Genomic DNA, 19,230 nt, shown 5'->3' with positions numbered 1-19,230 from the left:
TCACGCGGCGAATAAAAAGGCTTGCAGTTAATAAAGAGAGCTTCCAGGTTTAGGCAGCACATCTTCTTTAAAACGGTCACGTCTGTACACCAGCCTTTATTGATATAAAAACATAATCCACCGCCTGGACTCGGTGATGCGGTCTGCTCTGAACAGCTGGAAGCCCATTAGGTGAAGAGCGATGTCCAGGATAGATCCGTTCAAAAATACAATTGTTTCCCCTTTGAATTAAGTTTATTTTTCTTATCCCACTGAAAGTAATTTTAAATTGTAATTTTAAATAATAACTGTAAATCATGTAGCATTATTAATTTAAATACTCTCCAATAAATTTTGCGTCCTCTGAAAGGTAAACTCCTACAAATGCAGATGAAATAAAGTCATCCACAAAAAACCCCACACTTTCTCACTGCAATTTTTTTCTTTTCGTCTTCAGTCAACCCTGACAGTATTTGTTTTTTTGCACTTTTTTGGGGTTTGCACTGGTGCATGCTGTTAATAAATCTGACCTTTAATATTTTGTGCCATTTTGCATCTCAAATGTATCTTACTTAAAAATGCTTATATATTTGTCCTGTAAAACAAAACAATAATAATATTAAGTAAGAAAATGACTCCTTGCCAAATTAGTAGTTTTCTAAAATAATGGAAAACAGTTAAATGATAAATGACACCAATGTTCAATGAATACATCTTTAAAAATGAATAAAACAATTAGTAATAAAAGTAATATAGTTAATTAGCCTAAACGTGGGCTGATTACTGCTAAAACAAGTAGGTGCATTGGTAACACTGCAACATGGCTCAACCAATCAGAGTCAGAAGAACTAAACAAATTAAGCATATGGAGTCAGTGAATCTTCATAGGATGCACCATGAACGTTATTCAACTGATCTGTATTCTGGATGCTTTTTTTGTTAAAAAAAAAAAAAAAAAAGTGTAAAAATGTTGGTATACTCAGAAAACGGTTGTTATTAAAAACAGTGTTGTTTACCTCCTGTTGAGCTGCTCCATCTGTTGGACGGAACCTGACCTGCGCAGGCCATCCGGCGTGGCTGCGGACGTTGGTCGTTGCCAAGTGGTGGTCCGGTTAATGTGATCCACATAGAACACACGGCCGTGACTGTCAATACGGGCCTCCCAGTCTGAGTGTGCCAAACAAAACAAACACACACATTTGAAGCCCAAGTCAATATTCTGGTCTGCCAGGCAAAAATATTTAAGTATTTCAAATAAGTCTGATAGCTTAAAAAAATGATAGTGTATCTCTCTAATTAGGACATTATTTAAAAAACCTTAATGCAATTGTTTTTATGGAAATGCCTCAAAGATCCCCTCAGTGTAGGATGCTTCAGATTTGACTAATTTTAACATAAACACACACAAAACACAGTAGCATGACGAAGTGACAGACGGTCTTGATTTGGTCACAGAATAATGTTAATCAACACTAAAATCTCACAATGTGTGTTAGTGAAAGTGAGAGTGAGATGCTCATGTCTGATATGAATGTTTGCTTGCGTGTAAATAGTTGTAGTTTGACTCTACACCGCTTTGAAACGCAATGAAAAATATGAGGGAAGGCACACCAGAAGAAAGTGATTCATTTGGATAGATTAACAATTTCGATTTGCTGCAATATTTTGCAACTTCAACTACCAAACTTGGAAAGCAACATGCATAAACAATAATCATTTTTCACAAATGAAAAAATCTATAGACGTTTAATGAAGTCAAATTTTTCTCATAATAACATAATATCTGATGTTTCATATAGACATATATATATATATGATACATTTTAAATAAATTAACATTATACAATATAAATTTAGTTACTGTCACTTTTATTTACTGTCACTTTAGATCAATTCAATGATGAATGTATTAATTATATATATATTTTTATTTTCCAAGAAAAATAATTTTGTAAAGCATTTAAAAAAAAAATATTTTAAGTTTTAATAAAAAAATGCTTGCATTATTTTGATTACCTATATATAATCCAGAGGCAATACACCTGTAGTACCTCCATATAATCTGTGAGACAAGACTGTAAATATTGTACGTGTGTGTTATTGTATGGCAGAACTTACTCGGTGGCAGCGGCTCGTCTATGGTGGGATAGTGATGTGGGTCGGGCCGCAGGGCGGGCAGCTGGCTCACTGCAGGATGGTTACAAGGCAAAGGACATTCTCCTAAACATACCACAAACACAAGCCAGGCCATTCTTCATAGATACTTCATAGATCACAAGCCCGCAAAAGGGAAAACCAGATCTTTTTTAAACAAAAACGCTCTATGCATTCTACCAACAGAACTCTACTCACTTCTGCTGCTTGGTCCAGCTACCGGTGATTCTCCGTTACCCATAATGCCATGCGGGCTCTGGACGTGACTATCCGGTGCCTCCTCCCACTGACAGCTCCCGTCCCCTGGTTCCCGGTCCTTAGCGCCCTGTCCTGTCTCTGCCTCCAATCCCAGAATGCCGTTCACTCTGTCCATCTCGTCTTCGTCATCCTGTGAGGAAAACACAGTGCTCTCCGACTGCCGTGCGCTGTCTACAGACGGCGCCCGCACGGGGCCCGAGGCCCTCTGCGCCATGTGACTGCAGCATGGCACCGGGCTTAAATCGCACTCGCTTTCTCCTGGTGACCTTTGACCTGTGGTTTGTCCCTCAGCCCCGAGCGGCTGCCCATCTCTGTCGAGCATCTGAATGAGGTCGGAGAGGTGCTCGTGTGAGCGGCTGCGGGGCAGCGTCCTGCGAGGGCCGTTGGGTGTTAAAGCGTGAGGCTCAAGGGTCGCAATCTCTTCCTCGTCTTCCTCTTGTTCTTCTACGCCCTGTGGCCGGTCGGGTTCGGGTCCAGCCGCGTCTCCAGGTTGAGGCTGGGTGGATGGAAGGCTGTGCAGCAGGTGGTGGATTCGGATGTAATGGGAGCGCGGCGTTTCTGGTTCTCCACAGGCCGAAGCAATGACCGTCTCCAGCTCAGACACGGGTAGGGAACAAGGCCGCGGCTTCCTTCTCGGTGTGGTTCTGATCCTCAGCGAGCAGACTTCCTCTAGATCCACATCTGGTTCTTCAGAAACCGGTTGCTGTTCTGAGACGGCCTCCTCTTCGATTCCTGCAGGATCTCCTGAAGACTCTGCAGGCCCTTCGGCAAAGGCACTATCATTTTCTGCCTCTTCTTGGGGCGTCTCTTCCGCTTCAACGTTGGTCACTTCTTGCTCCATTTGTTCTCGGCTCTCGGCTGCTGCTTCCTCCTGCTGCTCCGGATGAGTCCGCTGCTCTTCCTCTAAAGGTTCTTCCTCTAGAGCTTCTGCTTCGGCTGATTCGATGTCCATGGGCATCTCTACAGAAGCTGTTTCATCATCTAAGGGCAACTCTGGGGCCCCCTGGTCCAAACTCATGGTGTCTTCTGCCTGAGGCTGGCCTTGAGCATCTGCTGCCGCCACTGGTTGCTCTGTACTGAGAGACATGTCCTCATCATCTGTGGAGAGGACAGAAACCTGTGATCTACATGCACATAATGCATATACGAAAATATTGAAACAATATACAATAAACAACAAAAACAATCCTTGCCTAAATCTTTGATAGTGTTGGGACTACTGTGCTGAATTTAATTACCAATTGGTTTAGTCAGGGCATTTGTTTTTAATTCTATTCTTTTTATTATTTTTGTATTCTATTTGTTTTCTTTTTATTTATTATACAATTTACAAAAAGCAAAAAAGTCCTCTAACACTAGCTTGCTCTATTCTTTTTCTATTCTATCTGTTTTCCTTTTATTTATTATATAATTTAGAAAAGAAAAAAAACCTTGCTACGTGTACTGCGTTAGGCTAACTGAGACTTGTCATAATGCTTGCACATCATTGCTCTTTTGTTGATTCTGATTGCTTCCATTGTCCTCATTTGTAAGTCGCTTTGGATAAAAACGTCTGCTAAATGATCAGCGCGTTTATCAGAGAAGGGACAGAGTGGTGTGGAATAAAGGTAAATTATGTGAAATTATAAATTATATATTTTTTTAGACTGCACTCCATAAACACAATCAAGCCTTGAAGAAAAAACCCTTTAATGATTTATTATATAGAATAAAAAAGTAGAATAAAAAGCAGGATTTACCTGGATGGATGGAGGATGTAATCTCAAACCTGAACTGCAGCTGGCCACTGACATGCTCTGTTGGAAGCCTCCGACCCAGAGTGTAGATGACCACTCGATCACTATGACAAAAAACCCCACAAACAAACACCTCAAAATTAGCATTTCAACTCATTAGCATAACAAATAATATTTCAAAATGCCACAAAAGAGCGTTCTTTATCTTTTTGAGCACATACCCGATCGCATGTTTCTCCAGTAATCTTTGCACTGGCATGGACAGCTTGCCCAAGAAACGCTTTATGATTGGTCGGCTTTTGGCAAACTTGTCCTTCACCTCGATCTCCAACACATCCGTGGGCAGAGACACAAAATTAAAGCGCTACAAGCAGGAAATACAAAGACACAGAGGAAGAAACAGCAATCATTACAAACAAACCTTCTAACCTAAAGTGAAACAAATCATGTTGCTATTGTGGTGGCTTTTGAGGAATCATTCTCAAAGTCTTGGGGTTTTGATGCCAGAAGAGAGACTTTATTATCATCAGGGACAATAAGGCCGAGAAAACACTCTTTTATACAGTGTTCAATACATTACATGTTTGTCATGGGATCACGATGCAGTCTTAATTTTATGTTCCGTGACAGTAAGTGTCCCATCATATGTTTTGCCTAAAGGAAAAACAGGACAAGCAGCTTCACCCTATGTCTGCACTTCTCATACAGATTTCTATACACGCAGGAAATACACATGATTATAATAGTAGAATAAGTTGATACATAAATGGCTATATTCACAATTATACTCAAATAATTTATATTTTAATTAATAAAACTCTTCGTTACTATCAAGCAAATGTGCATTTCACAAAAGAATGTGAATGCAATGTGAGAAGTCGTCCTTCATCAGAGTTGGATGTTGCTGGTGTAAAAGACACTGCCTTTTATTTATGCAACAAAGGCCAAGAACTAAAACAAACAGATAAAATGGTCATAAAAAAGACAACCAAATATGGAGCTTCACATTTGTGCTTGTATGGGTAGTTCATGCTTTGTTGATTGACCTTTTTGTTTTCTTCAACATCAATATTTTAGTTTAATTTACTTGAACCTATAATAGAAATTTAGCAATTATGATCACCTATAAGACATGTAGCACTACCCAAAAATTATCCCTTCAAATAATGATAGTAAGGAAAGAAACCTTCCTTCCATCATTCATTCTCCACGTCTTGACCTATTTTAATCCACTGCTGTAAGGCGATCTCCTCTACTCTTCTCTAATCTAATAAAAGCACTTAGAGGAAGACAATATCAGCCAGAAACAGCCACTCTACAACATGAATACAATCCCATCAAATCCAGGTGATCTCATCCACACCAATAAGATGTAGTGATGGGAATTGTAAAGAATTTGACATTTTTGATTCCATTTAATGATTAAGTACTTTTGAGAACGCACCAAATTATTCATACTATCTGCATATACTACTGTTCAAAAGTTTTGAAGTCAGTTTTTAACGTTACGGTGTTATTACATGCTCTATGAGCAATGTACTAGTAAGGAAATTATTATTCGTGGCCAGAGAAATAATTTTCCTTACAATCAATAGACGATTAAAACTGTCCGTACTGCGGACGAACAAATCATTTTATTGTACTATTAACGCTACAGTTAATTCCTGAAGATGAATATATAATTGATAACAACCCATTATGATTATGTTCATCTCACTTGAGCTAATTTGCTACAGACGCATTAACTTTATTTGCAGAATAAAGATTTACATGACAAACTCCATGTAGACTCTGTACAAAGCACAGAAGGGCAGCGTTGGGTTAAACATTTGTGAATAAATAACACTGGAACCAGATATTGTTTTATAAGGATTTTTATATGAGCATGTTTAATCTAGTGTGTGTGTGTGTTTGTGTGCTTCCCATACCTCCCTCTGCCAAAAGGGATTAATGGTATTGCAGACGATGCCTGATCTCTTCTCTTGGCCGTGGTGAGGCAGGGCAGGGAAGATGCTGTGCTTGCCGGGGTGGATGGCGATTTTCAGGTAGGGGTCGGGGTTAAAGAACATGCCTTTCTTTAGCCCAGTGGCCTGGAAATCTGACCAAAACAGAAATACAGAGAGATTTATGAGAACAGAACAGAATACAACTGACTTAAAACAAAATGACACAGAAAGACACAGATCAGCATATAAAAGAAGAGAAGCAAGCAGAATACAGTACAATAGACTATAACAGAAGAGAATATATCAGAAAAAACAGGTACTGAAGAGAACAAAACAGAAAAATAATATTCAAGAGATTAAAACAGAACAAAACAGCATAGAACAGAGTCAAATAAAACAGAATAAACAACAGACGAGAACAAAACGAAACTGAATAGAACCAAATAAACCAAATAAAACAAACAAAACAATAGAACAAACAAACAAAACAAAGAACAAAAACAAAACAAAACAACAGAATAGAACATACAAAAATAGAACAAATAAACAAAGAAAAACAGAAAAGAACAAAATAAACAAAACAAAAATGGAACATTCCAAAATAAACTGAATGGAACAAAATAAAACAAAACAGAATAGAAAAGAAAAAATAAACAAAACAGAACAAAATAAACTACATAAAACAGAAGATAATAAAACAATACACAACAAAACAGAATATAACACAAAATAAAACCGAAAAAAAAAATTGCATGTAACAAAAAAGAAGAAAACAGAACAGATTAAAATAGAACATAATATAAGAAAGAAAAAAACTGAATACTATAGAATAGAACATTTCATTCTATAATGTGATGACCAAGACCAAATTTGCATCTTAAAAATCTCTAAATTGCTCTCCAAAGATGAACACCATTAGCCAAAAAACACCTTGTGGAAGAAACAAGTAATTGAGGTACATAGTTTCCTATGGTTGTTTACAGCAGACTTAAAGCAGTGAAATCCTCTGGAGATACTAAATATAGAAGCCCCATAAACATTGATAAAGCTTAATGATCGACCAATTTTGACACAACACAAACCTGAGAGAGAGAAGCTGATGAGTCTTCTGCTGCCTTGACTCTGAGGTACGTCATCTGTGGCCACCGGCTTAAAAACCTGATAGCAGAAAGTTCAGTGTAAAATGTCTTAGATTTCACTGGAACTAGTAAACACCTTTCAAATAATATCAGCAGCAATACCTGATCAAAAACCACGAAAGAGCATCTCTTTCCTTATATTTTTTGGGCAACAGTGTTGCATGCGTCACAACATTATATGAGGCAATCTCCGAGTTCTCACCAAATAACCCCCCCCCAAAAAACTTGTAATTTTGTTCCCCATTGCACACAATAAAATAAATAATTATGAAAATGACAAATTTAAAAAAGTAAGTTTAAATATGTGCCACAGCAACTAAGATTTCCTTTCGTAAAACACCTCAATCATGTCAGACGGGAAATCACACTGCAACCAACCAATAGGCTAGTCATTTTAAATGTGATGAATGTATTGCCGACACTGGGTTGGACAGAACAAGACAAGAATGAGAAAGATTCAAGGATGATTAAGTCTTTTTGAAACTGAATGATCACAAATGTTTAATGAAAATAAATGATGTGTGATCATAAGTGTGAAGAAAAATAATTTGCTGTAGAGTTTGTAAAAATGTCTTCCTTTCACGTGTGGAAATAAAATCTTAACAGTTCACCCACACAGGAAAATGATGTCATCATTTACTCACCCTCATGTTGTTCCAAACTTATAAGACTTTGGTTAAACTTTGAAACACAAACCTGAGAGAGTTCTATCTCTCCACTGATCTCTATCTCTATCTCTCCAAGTCTAGGTAACCACAACTTTGAAGATCCAAAAATGTCATAAAGGCATTGTAAAATGAATCCATATGAATCAAGTGGTTTAGCCTTATGAAGTCTTATGAAGAGATATGATTGCCTGATGAACAGATTTAATTTATGCTTTTATTTACATCTAAACAATGAGGTTTGTTTTAACGTGTTACTTTCATGTTTACCATATGTGATGTGCTATATGTATGTGTGTATATGTGCTATATGTAAATCTGCTCATTATATAAAGTGATCATATCTCTTTACAAGACTTAGATTAAGCCACTCAATTCATATGGGTTCATTTTACAACATCTTTGTGACCTTTTTGGATCTTCTATATTTTGGTTGCCTGGACTTTCAATGGGACAGAAACCTCTAAGGTTTCATTAAAAATATCTTAATTTGTGTTTTAAAGGTTAACCAAAGTCTCAAGGGTTTGAAATGACATGAGGGTGAGCAAATGATGACAGAAGTTTTAAGGTCACTTTAAGGTCACCATAAAGGCTTGTGTCTTGGAATTGTTACACTTTAGCTTTAAAAAACAAAAAGAGAGTTTGGCTGACTCTGTGGCTATGGAGGTAGGCCTATATTAAGCCAGGAAATGATAACCTGAGATTATCCGCAGCATTAATCCTCTGAGAAACAGATGGCACAGGCTATTCTGCTCTTGAAAATCTCTTGATGAAAATGTGATGAAAGAAAAACAGCAGCATTCTCTACACATCTGCAACATGATGCAGCAGCACTGTACACACGTCTGTTCCTCACCACTGCTCATCTAAAGACATGATGTCTGGAGATTCAAACCATGACTCAAAATAAAAGATATAGATGTCTTTTCTTTCTTTCACTCACCGGTGCGGAGGGGTTCTTCACGGTCACGCATGGCGTTGTGGCCCGAAGGGCTCCACTTACTCCATGATAATATTTAAAGCAGATCTTAGTCTCCGCTGAAAAAGAGCCAAGCACAGGAAAAGGTCACAGAGAGAAACGTTTTGCAGATTTTACATATTCAAAATAGTTTTTCTTCCAGATATGCATAACTAATCTATTCATGTGGGGCTGCTAAAATACTGTCTAGAGGATAAACATTTCCACCCTATAAATTAGGGATGCACGATATTGGATTTTTGTCGATATCCTATATGCCGATATTTTTCAACTCATTTTGGCCGATACCGATACCGATATACCGCGAGAGCGATTCGAATGCATAGGATCCGTCTGCTCTCTTATCTCTCTCGTGGTACTTTGATGTCATACAGTGATCATTCTGCAGAGCGCTGCTTCAAGTCGAACGCACCTAATCACACACCGAAAGCTTGATTCTGTACGTGCTTTCACAGATTAAATTCAGTGATCCAAAAGGGTGAATCTAATCATCATTCAGACAAAACTTTGCTTCAAGAATGAGCCACACTGCTGACGTGATCTAATCGCTAGCACACCCTGAGCACATGCGAGTTAACATATTCATCTTATCGGCAAGACATATCGGCACAATTTTTCATATCGGATCGATGCCTATATGTACATTTAAAGCCATTATCGGCCGATTCCGATATCACTCCGATAATATCGTGCATCCCTACTATAATGGCTTGTTGCCACTGAGCGGTACAGTTCGGTACAGTATGCAATTATGTCCATTTCCATTGTCAGAAGTTGTGAATGGTACCAAAATAGCGAACCATACCGTACCACTTTTTTGGTACCCTTTCGATGGGGTATCTAGCACAGCAAAAGGTACCAAAAGGGTGGAGCTAAACTCACTGCAGAAGTTGATTTACTAGAATCGTCACTTTTACGTGATACAAGGAGATAAAGCTTCTCCTTCACTCGTTCCGCTCTGCTGTGTTCTGCTTATTACATCAGAGTGTGCAAACACACACACACAAAAAAAATATAACTGTGTATTTTATACTCTTATATTTTCACACAGATAATAACCGTTTCTCAATGTGTTTTTGTCTGTTCTTGTGGACTTGTGAAACGTCAGTGCCCAAAATCCCACGTAATTTTCAAAATATTACTGTTATTGTGTCATTAAATGTAGTTTTAAGAGTTTTTCAGGCGAGAATGTAGTTGTTTAAAACTCAAACCTGCGGTTTATTTATAAAGATATAGCGCCTATTTGAAAATTTGCTATGCCGATTTCGGAGCTCCAGGCGATCAGCGGGCGCTCTGTGCTCATGTATTCGCCTCCACCAGCCTTGCGCTCGGCTAGTCCTTCCGACATTTGCCGCTGGCTCTGATGTCTCTGTGGTGATTAAACGAGTATCAATTATTTTTGTGTATATTTAATAGGCATTCGTGGTCTCATGAATCTATTATTTGTTCCTGGTCATATAGTTTTGACTGAGCACAAAGTTTAACTTATTTATTTTGAACTTTACCGTAGTAACTTGCAGCGCTGACTGTAGCAAACGTTTGACTGTGAATTGTTTGCGTTTGTCTTTATTTCCTCTTATATAAGCCTCTTATACTTTGTACTTATACTTTTATAATGGCTATTATTGTTCATAAAAGAGTACGTGACATAAAAGAGGCAGAGTTGTGCTTATTGTCACGCTTCATTGTCGATCGCTACTTTCCGGCATACACCACACCTATCAAGTACAGGGTACTGTTGGCAATGGAAACGCAAGCCTGATCAGGGTTACTCGTACCGAATCGTACCACTCAGTGGAAACAAGGCATAAATGACAAATTCTGTCATTGACAAGAAATAGCAGGTAGTCAAACATTGTCTGTGTATCATTTGTACTTTATTTTATGCCCCTTCCATCAGTTTCTACCAGCCTGGAAGGAAGTGTCAAGAAATTATCGTGACTGGTTTCGTTCATAGCAAAAATAGCTGAATGTGGTTACTGCATATAACTTTTTTTAAAAAAAAGAGCCCATCCCAACTTCCTCTTTATGAATAGGAAATAAAATACTGTGACAAAATAAATCGTGCTTGCTATTTAATTATAGAAATAATGACCTGAACTTATATTTTAATATTTATAGCATTAAAAAGTAATATATGTAGGATTAATTTTAATATATTTTAATTTTAAATTTATAGGAAATACAAAAATAATCCTCACAAACTGTATGAGATAGGGTAACTAGAATGTAGCTCAAATAGTAGAGCATGGCGCTAGCAATGCCAAGGTCATGGGTTCGATTCCCAGGGAAAGCAAGAGCTGATAAAAATGTAAAAACTGTAACTTGAATACAATGTAAGTCGCTTTGGATAAAAGCGTCTGCTAAATGCATAAATGTAAATAAAATGTAACATTCAGTTAAGATCTTGAGAGGGGCCTTATGATTTTCATAATGTGGAAAATGCAGATGGAATTGAGTTATAAATTTACTGTATAATTCAGAATGTCACTGAAGTTTTGGAGTAATTTGATTAAGTGAGGGTGTACATTATACAATTCAAATTTCAATATGGACTAGTGTCTGATTATTAAAGGGGTCATATGATTTCAAGTTTTCCTTTCTCTTTGGAGTGTTACAAGCTGATTGTGCATAGATAAGATCCCTGAAGTTGCAAAGACTAAAGTCTCAAAACCAAAGAGATGTTCTTTATCAAAGTTAAGACTCTGCCATGCCCCCCTAAAACGGCTCATTCAAACACGCCTCCACATGTCTACGTCACGATGTGGAAATATTTGCGTAATACCGCCCAAATGTTCACGCAAAGAAAGAAGGCGTGGTTTCAGTAACCGCAGTAGAGTTGATGCAGCCGTGACAGGGAGACACTGTGCGTTTCTAGGCGAAAGCAAAAGCACTTTATTTGGCCTTCCGAAAGTAGATGCATTTAGGAATCATTAAGATTACTTACAACAGAACAGCAACGCATTTTATGGACAACCGTTTCGTGAACCTAGGAGAGGAGGTAATTCTGACTTTGCTATGACAATCTGGTGCTTCTGAATCAGCGACTGTAAGTAAGTTTTGCTATTAGTCTAAGTATTTGCTATTGACTGTTCAAATGCGGAAATCTGCGTGTCGTGTGTGTGTGTGAGAGAGGGTCACATCACAGCACGTCAGCTATCTTAAGTCATGGGGCAATCGTGGCCTAATGGATAGAGAATCGGACTTGTAACCTGAAGGTCATGGGTTCGAGTCTCAGGTCTGGCAGGGATTGTTGGTGGGGGAGTGAATAACCAGTGCTCTCTCTCCACCTTCAATACCATGACTGAGGTGAGACCCCTGAGCAAGGCACCAAACCCCCAACTGCTCCCCGGGTGCCACAGCATTGGCTACCCACTGCTCCGGGGTGTGTTCACGGTGTGTGTGTTCGTGTTCACTGCTGTGTTGTGTGCACTTGGATGGGTTAAATGCAGAGCACAAATTCTGAGTATGGGTCATCATACTTCACTTTCACTTTAATCGCAGCTTGTGTGCAAACACATACGAGCTTCATCACTGTGTCTGTCACGCGACTCTGTTCCCCTTTCGGGCTTGAACTGATGGTAAAACTAACGACATTATTAACTTTACTTTTTAAGTAAAGTCTTTACTTTTATTTTGAAAGCTGAAGCTCGCGATTATGGAAAGGGGCGTTACATTTCTGATAAGAGCTTGTGGTGTTTGGCCAATCACAATACACTGTTTCAGCTGGCCAATCAGAGCAGACTGCGCTTGTCGGAAGGAGGGGCTTTGTAGAAAAAGACGCGTTTGAGAGAGGCGGGGCATAAAGGACCTACAATAATGTACAGTATTTTAAAAAGAATGTGTTTTTTGAACATTAACATATTGTCAACATATTCTGTCACACCAAATACACAAAATAATGATCTTTAAAAAAAGCATCATATGACCCCTTTAAACTGCAAAAAGACATAACACAGGGGGACATGTAAATAAATACTTGAAAGAAATGATGACAGACATATATTATTAAAGCTTATTTTCATTTGATTACATTTTAAAAGAATAAATAAATTGTTAACCTTTTATGATTTCTATGTTTAAAATTTAATTAGCCTATCAAAATTTAATCCAGAAATATTAAAATGCAAACACAATATAACATAGTAAATGAAAGAGAGTTGATTTTGCTGACGTGCTCCCAAACCATTGTGCTCTAGTGGGCGATGTGAGTTTAAGTCTGTATGTAGGCGCACCATAATATTAAAGAGGTGGTCTTTGTCCACTGGCCCACAGCCCTTGGGATGCCGTTTTCTCTCTAGTATCCGTAACAGTAAAAGTGCCAAAAATAAATGAGAAAAAAGCAGCAGCATATGAGCCATATGGCCTTGCAGTCTAATACATCAGAGTGCATTTTGGACTGTCAAGCAATGGTAGCGCAGCCTGATATAAACTTCAAACAGCTTTATATTAATACAAGCACACAGGAATCTTTTCATGAGACACAAGAAGTGTTTTCGCGTGCTAGTAGAATGTCACACCTGAGTGAATTTCCCTTCACACCTCTTATCTGAAACATCATCAAACAAATATTTTGCATGGAAGTGGTTTGCTTTGGGGTGTTTGTTACCTTAGCAGCCACACTAAGTTGCAAACAACCTTAAGCAGCTCTAATGGCATCCTGTGTGTGGGAAATAAGTGTCTGTAATGCTGTATTATTTAACAAGCATGCTTTACAAAAACACACATACGTTCTACGAAGTAGGAGCTGGCCTCGATCTTCCAGACGATCTGACCTTTGTGGGAGCCGTTCACACCTCTGTTCTTGTAGTCCAGAAAGTTCTCTGACAGAACCTCATCTATTTATGGCGTACAAAGAATAACACATTTGATTATTCATTCATGACAGCTTTAAAAGACGAGTGAGCTTTTCACTCCTTAAAAGACATACTCTTTAAGGCTCAAATTCAAGACAAAGAACATTTAACAGCCTTTTAAGGCCATCTGAGAACCTTTATGTCACCAGACACACATGACACATCTATATTGCTACTTTTGTAACACAGAGCTGTCTACAGCGGAAGTGTGTGGTCTTCAGTTGACGGACAACTTGGTACTGTTTTTCTGTGCTGCAGAGCTACTCTAGCCACTTTATTTTTCCCTGCCGATCTGAAATACAATGACATTTTTTACTTTTTACTCCCATTTATTTGTAGATGTGTATATGTGTGTAAGATGCTATGTTTTTTGTTTTTAGGGTGACTTTTTTTTTTCTGTCAAGGGTCTACAGCTGAAAAATTTAATTTTTCAAATAAACTAAACTAAACATTGTATATCATGCAAATATCATGTTTTATGTTTAAATAAAAAACATTAAAATTAAGATTTTTTAAAAATGTTTTTAAAAGTGTTATGTTATGCTCATCAATGCTGGCTTTATTTGATTAAAAGACAGTAATATTGTGAAATATTATTACAACTTAAAAAACTGTTTTCTATAATAATATATTTTAAATTGTAAGTTATTTCCGTGATGTAAAGCTGAATTTTAAGCATCATTACTCCAGTCTACAGTGCCACATGATGCTTCAGAAATCAATCTAATATGTTGCTGTCTGGTCGACGCTACAGAGCTCTGAGCACCAGAACGACCAGACATAGGAACAGTTTCTTCCCTCAGGCAATCCATCTCATGAACATTTGAACTCTTAACAATAAACATGAAACACACAACACTATCATACTTTTTATGTTTATTTTGCACACATACTTATTACATTTCAAATGTGCACCTAACATACCTGTACATACTGAATTGTCTATTTTGTATATTGTGTTTGTGCTATTTGGCACATTGTCCATTTTTGTATATTTGTCCATTATTTTATTTTTATTTATTTTTTTACTATCTGTGTCCTGTCCTGTTGCTGTCATTCTGTCGCACTGTGGAGCTACTGTCACTAAAACAAATTCCTCGTATGTGCAAACATACCTGGCAATAAAGCTAATTCTGATTCTGATGTTATGCTAAACATCAAAATCAGCTTGTATGGAACTTTATTTCCACCTCAGAGTAAAAAAATACAGTCAATTGCAAGATGAATGTTTAACTTGAGAAAATAAAGTGTGAGATATGTTTCTATGGCAAGAAATAATAATTATGAGGAAATAATTTCACAATGTGTTATAATGTAGCAATTCTAAGACACAACGTAGCTAATTCTGAGAATAGAGTCACAATTAAGAGAAATAAAGTCACAATTGCAAGATATGAAGTTGCAATGCCTGTGCTGAGATGGAAACAGGCTTAAAAATATCTTGTAAAGTTTCATTCTTGTTTCTAATTACATGCACATGCGGTAGAAACCATCTATGTACAAAAAACAGAAGCCAAATTCACATTCTGAAGAATCTATAACGTAACATCAAGAACTTATAGCCAACATACAGTGTTGTGAAAGGTTTTTGCCCTTTTGTCACAATTAAAAGATTCAGATCACCAAACAAATTTGATTATTACACAAAGATAACCTGAGTAAATAAAACATGTGGATTTGAAATGTTTCATTTATTAAGGGAAAAAAAGCTGTCCAAACCTGCCTGGCCCTACGTGGAAAAAGTAATTGCCCCCTAAATCTAATAACTGGTTGTGCCACCCTTGGCTGCAGCAACTGCAATCAAGCGTTTGCGATAACTGGCAAGAAGTCTTTCACATCACTGTGGAGGAATTTTGGCCCACTCTTCTTTGCAGAATTGTTTTAATTCAGCCACATTGGAGGGTTTTCGAGCATGAAAGGGCTGTTTAAGGTCATGCCACAGCATCTCAATCGGATTTAAGTCCGGACTTTGATTTGGCCACTCCAAAACCTTAATTTTGTTTTTCTTGAGCTATTCAGAGGTGGACTTGCTGGTGTGTTTGAAATCATTGTCCTACTGTATAACCCAAGTGCGCTTGAGCTTGAGGTCACAAACTGACGGCCGGACATTCTCCTTCAGGATTTTCTGATAGAGTGCAGAATTCATGGTTCCATCAATTATGGCAAGTTGTCCAGGTCCTGAAGCTGCAAAGCAGCCCAAGACCATCACAGTAGCACCACCTTGTTTATCTGTTGGTATGATGTTCTTTTTATGAAAGACTGTGTTGGTTTTACGCCAGATGTAATGGGACACACACCTTCCAAAAAGTTAAAACTTTTGTCGCATCAGTCCACAGAATGTTTGCCCAAAAGTCTTGGGGATAATCAAGATTTGTTTGGCAAATGTGAGACGAGCCTTTGTGTTCTTTTTGGTCAGCAGTGGCTTTTGCCTTGGAACTCTCCCATGGATGCAGTTTTTGCCCAGTCTCTTTCTTATTGTTGAATCATGAACACTGACCTTAATTGAGGCAAGTGAGGCCTGCAGTTCTTTAGATGTTGTTCTGGGTTCTTTTATAACCTCCTGGATGAGTTGTCATTGCGCTCTTGGAGTAATTTTGGTAGGCCGGCCACTCCTGGGAAGGTTCACCACTGTTCCAAGTTTTCTCCATTTGTGGATAATGGCTCTGATCGTGGTTCGCTGGAGACACCAAAGCCTTAGAAATGGCTTTATAACCCTTTCCACACTGATACATGTTAACTATTTTGTTTCTCATCTTTTCTTGAATTTCTTTACATTTACATTTAGTCATTTGGCAGACGCTTTTATCCAAAGCGACTTACAATTGGGGAATACAAAAAGTGATTCATCTTGAAGAGGCAATCAGACAGAGGAAGTGCTCGTATCACCAAGTCTCAGTCGTTGTTCAAATAAGTACAAGCTAGTAAGGGAGGGAGAGAAAGATAGAGGGAAAGAGTGAGTTTTTTTTTTTTTTTAGTTTAGGATGAAGTCAAGTACTGCCGAAAGAGATGAGTTTTCAGTTGTTGCTTGAAGATTGACAGGGATCCGGTATTCCGGATAGGGGTGGGAAGATTATTCCACCAGCCAGGAATGGTGAACGAGAATGTTCTGGAGAGTGATTTTGAGCCTCTCTGTGATGGTACCACGAGGCTTCACTCACTAGTGGATCTCAGACTTCTGGAGGGGATGTAGGTTCGTAATAGTGAGTGGAAGTAGGAGGGTGCTGAGCCTGTGGTAGTTCTGTATGCAAGCATCAGTGTCTTGAACTTGATGCGAGCTGCCATTGGTAGCCAGTGCAAGGAGATTAGATCTTTAGATTGCGTGTTGAGATGACATGTTGCTTTTTGAGCATGCTTCACTTTGTCAGACAGGTTCTATTTAAGTGATTTCTTGATTCAACAGGTCTGGCAGTTTGGCAGTAATCAGGCCTGAGTGTGGCTAGTGAAATTTAACTCAGCTTTCTAAAATAATGTGTTTAATCACAGTTCTTTCATGATTTAGCAGGAGGGGGCAATTAATTTTTCATCTAGGGCCAGGTAGGTTTGGAGTGGACAGCTTTTTTCCCTTAATAAATGAAATCATCATTTAAAAACTGCATTTATTTTATTTACTTGCATTATCTTTGTGTAATATTAAAATTAGTTTGATGATCTGAATATTTTAAGTGTCACAAATATGCAAAAATAAAAAACAGGAAGGGGGCAAAAACCTTTTCCCGGCACTGAAAACCACTGTTAAAAACATTTTTGAGGTCAGTAAGAATAGTTTTGAAGAATGTAATACTTTTATTCAGCAAGGATGCACTAAATTGATCAAAAGTGACGATACAGACATTTATAATGTTACAAAAGATTTGTACGTCAAATAAATGCTCATTTGAACTTTCTATTTATCAAATAATCCTGAAAAAAGTACTATGGTTTCCACAAAAATAATAACCAGCACATCTCTTTTCAACCTTAATATATGCTTATAATAATCAGCATACAGGTACTTCTCAAAAAATTAGAATATTGTGAAAAAGTTTATTTTACATGTAAAATAAAACATTTAAAAAATTTTTTTTTTTTAATTTTGATGATTAGAGCTTACAGCTCATGAAAGTCAAAAATCTGTATCTCAAAATATTAGAATATTTACATTTGAGTTTCAATAAATGACCATCCCTACAGTATACATTCCGGGTATCTCTTGTTCTTTGAAACCACAATAATGGGGAAGACTGCTGACTTGGCAAAGATCCAGAAGACGAACATTGACGCCCTCCACAAAGAGGGTAAGTCACAGAGGGTCATTACTGAAAGGTGTGGCTGTTTACAGAGTGCTGTATCAAAGCATATTAAATGCAAAGTTGACTGGAAGGTAGAATTTGGGTAAGGAAAGGTGCACAAGCAACAGGGATGACTGCAAGCTTGAGAATACTGTCAAACAAAGCCAATTCAAACACTTGGGAGAGCTTCACTGGTCTAAAGTCCTCTTTTCAGATGAAAGTCAATTTTGCATTTCATTTGGAAATCAAGGTCCCAGAGTCTGGAGAGGCACAGAATCGATGTTGCTTGAAGTCCAGTGTGAAGTTTCCACAGTCAGTGCTAGGCTTTCCTGTAGCTCAAATAGTAGAGCATGGTGCTAGCAACGCCAAGGTCATGGGTTCGATTCCCAGGGAAAGCAAGAGCTGATAAAATGTAAAAACTTGAATGCAAATGTAAGTCGCTTTGGATAAAAGCGTCTGCTAAATGTAAATGCTGGTGTTGGTCCACTGTGTTTTCTGAAGTCCACAGTCAATGCAGCCATCTACCAGGAAATTTTAGAGCACTTCATGCTTCCTTCTGCTGACAAGCTTTATGGAGATGCTGATTTCATTTTCCAGCAGGACTTGGCACCTGCCCACAATGCCAAAGGTACCAAAAGCTGGTTCAATGACCATGGTGTTACTGTGCTTGACTGGACAGCAAACTCACCTGACCTGAACCCCATAGATTCTCTATGTATTGTCAAGAGGAAGATGAGAGACACCAGACCCAACAATGCAGATGACCTGAAGGCCGCTATCAAAGCAACCTGTGCTTCCATTACACCTGAGCAGTGCCACAGCCTGATTGCCTCCATGCCACACCGCATTGATGCAGTAATTCATGCAAAAGGAGGCCCAACCAAGTATTGAGTGCATAGAAATGAACATACTTTTCAGAAGCCTGACATTTCTGTTTAAAATATCCTTTTTTATTGATATTGTGTAATATTGTAATTTTTTGAGACACTGAATTTTGGGTTTTCATTATCTGTAAGCCATAATCATCAAAATTTCAAGAAATAAAGGAAATATTTCACTCTATGTGTAATGAATCTATATAATATATGGTTTTCACTTTCTGAAATGAGTAAGAAAATATTGACCTTTTTCACGATATAAAAACTTTTTGAGATGTACCTGTATTAGACTGATTTCTGAAGGATCATGTGACACTTAAGACTGGAATAATGATGCTGAAAATTCATTCAGTTATTTTAAATTGTAATAAT

General features: G+C 37.9%; 1 protein-coding gene across 1 annotated transcript in view; it reads right to left on the bottom strand.

The window, feature by feature from the left end:
* Nucleotides 1-19,230, bottom strand: part of LOC306880852 (E3 ubiquitin-protein ligase HECW1-like) — a 51,674-nt gene that overhangs the window by 16,810 nt on the left and 15,634 nt on the right. Inside the window, 9 exon segments of the mRNA XM_079434640.1 lie at nt 996-1,146; nt 2,098-2,199; nt 2,332-3,489; nt 4,131-4,231; nt 4,349-4,491; nt 6,056-6,225; nt 7,156-7,231; nt 8,821-8,915; nt 13,587-13,694. Of these exon segments, the coding sequence (XP_079290766.1) occupies nt 996-1,146; nt 2,098-2,199; nt 2,332-3,489; nt 4,131-4,231; nt 4,349-4,491; nt 6,056-6,225; nt 7,156-7,231; nt 8,821-8,915; nt 13,587-13,694 (2,104 nt within the window).

Source organism: Barbus barbus, assembly GCF_936440315.1.
Source record: "Barbus barbus genome assembly, chromosome: 15".
NCBI classification, from domain to species: domain Eukaryota; kingdom Metazoa; phylum Chordata; class Actinopteri; order Cypriniformes; family Cyprinidae; genus Barbus; species Barbus barbus.
This window is presented reverse-complemented; position numbering and strand designations above follow the sequence as displayed.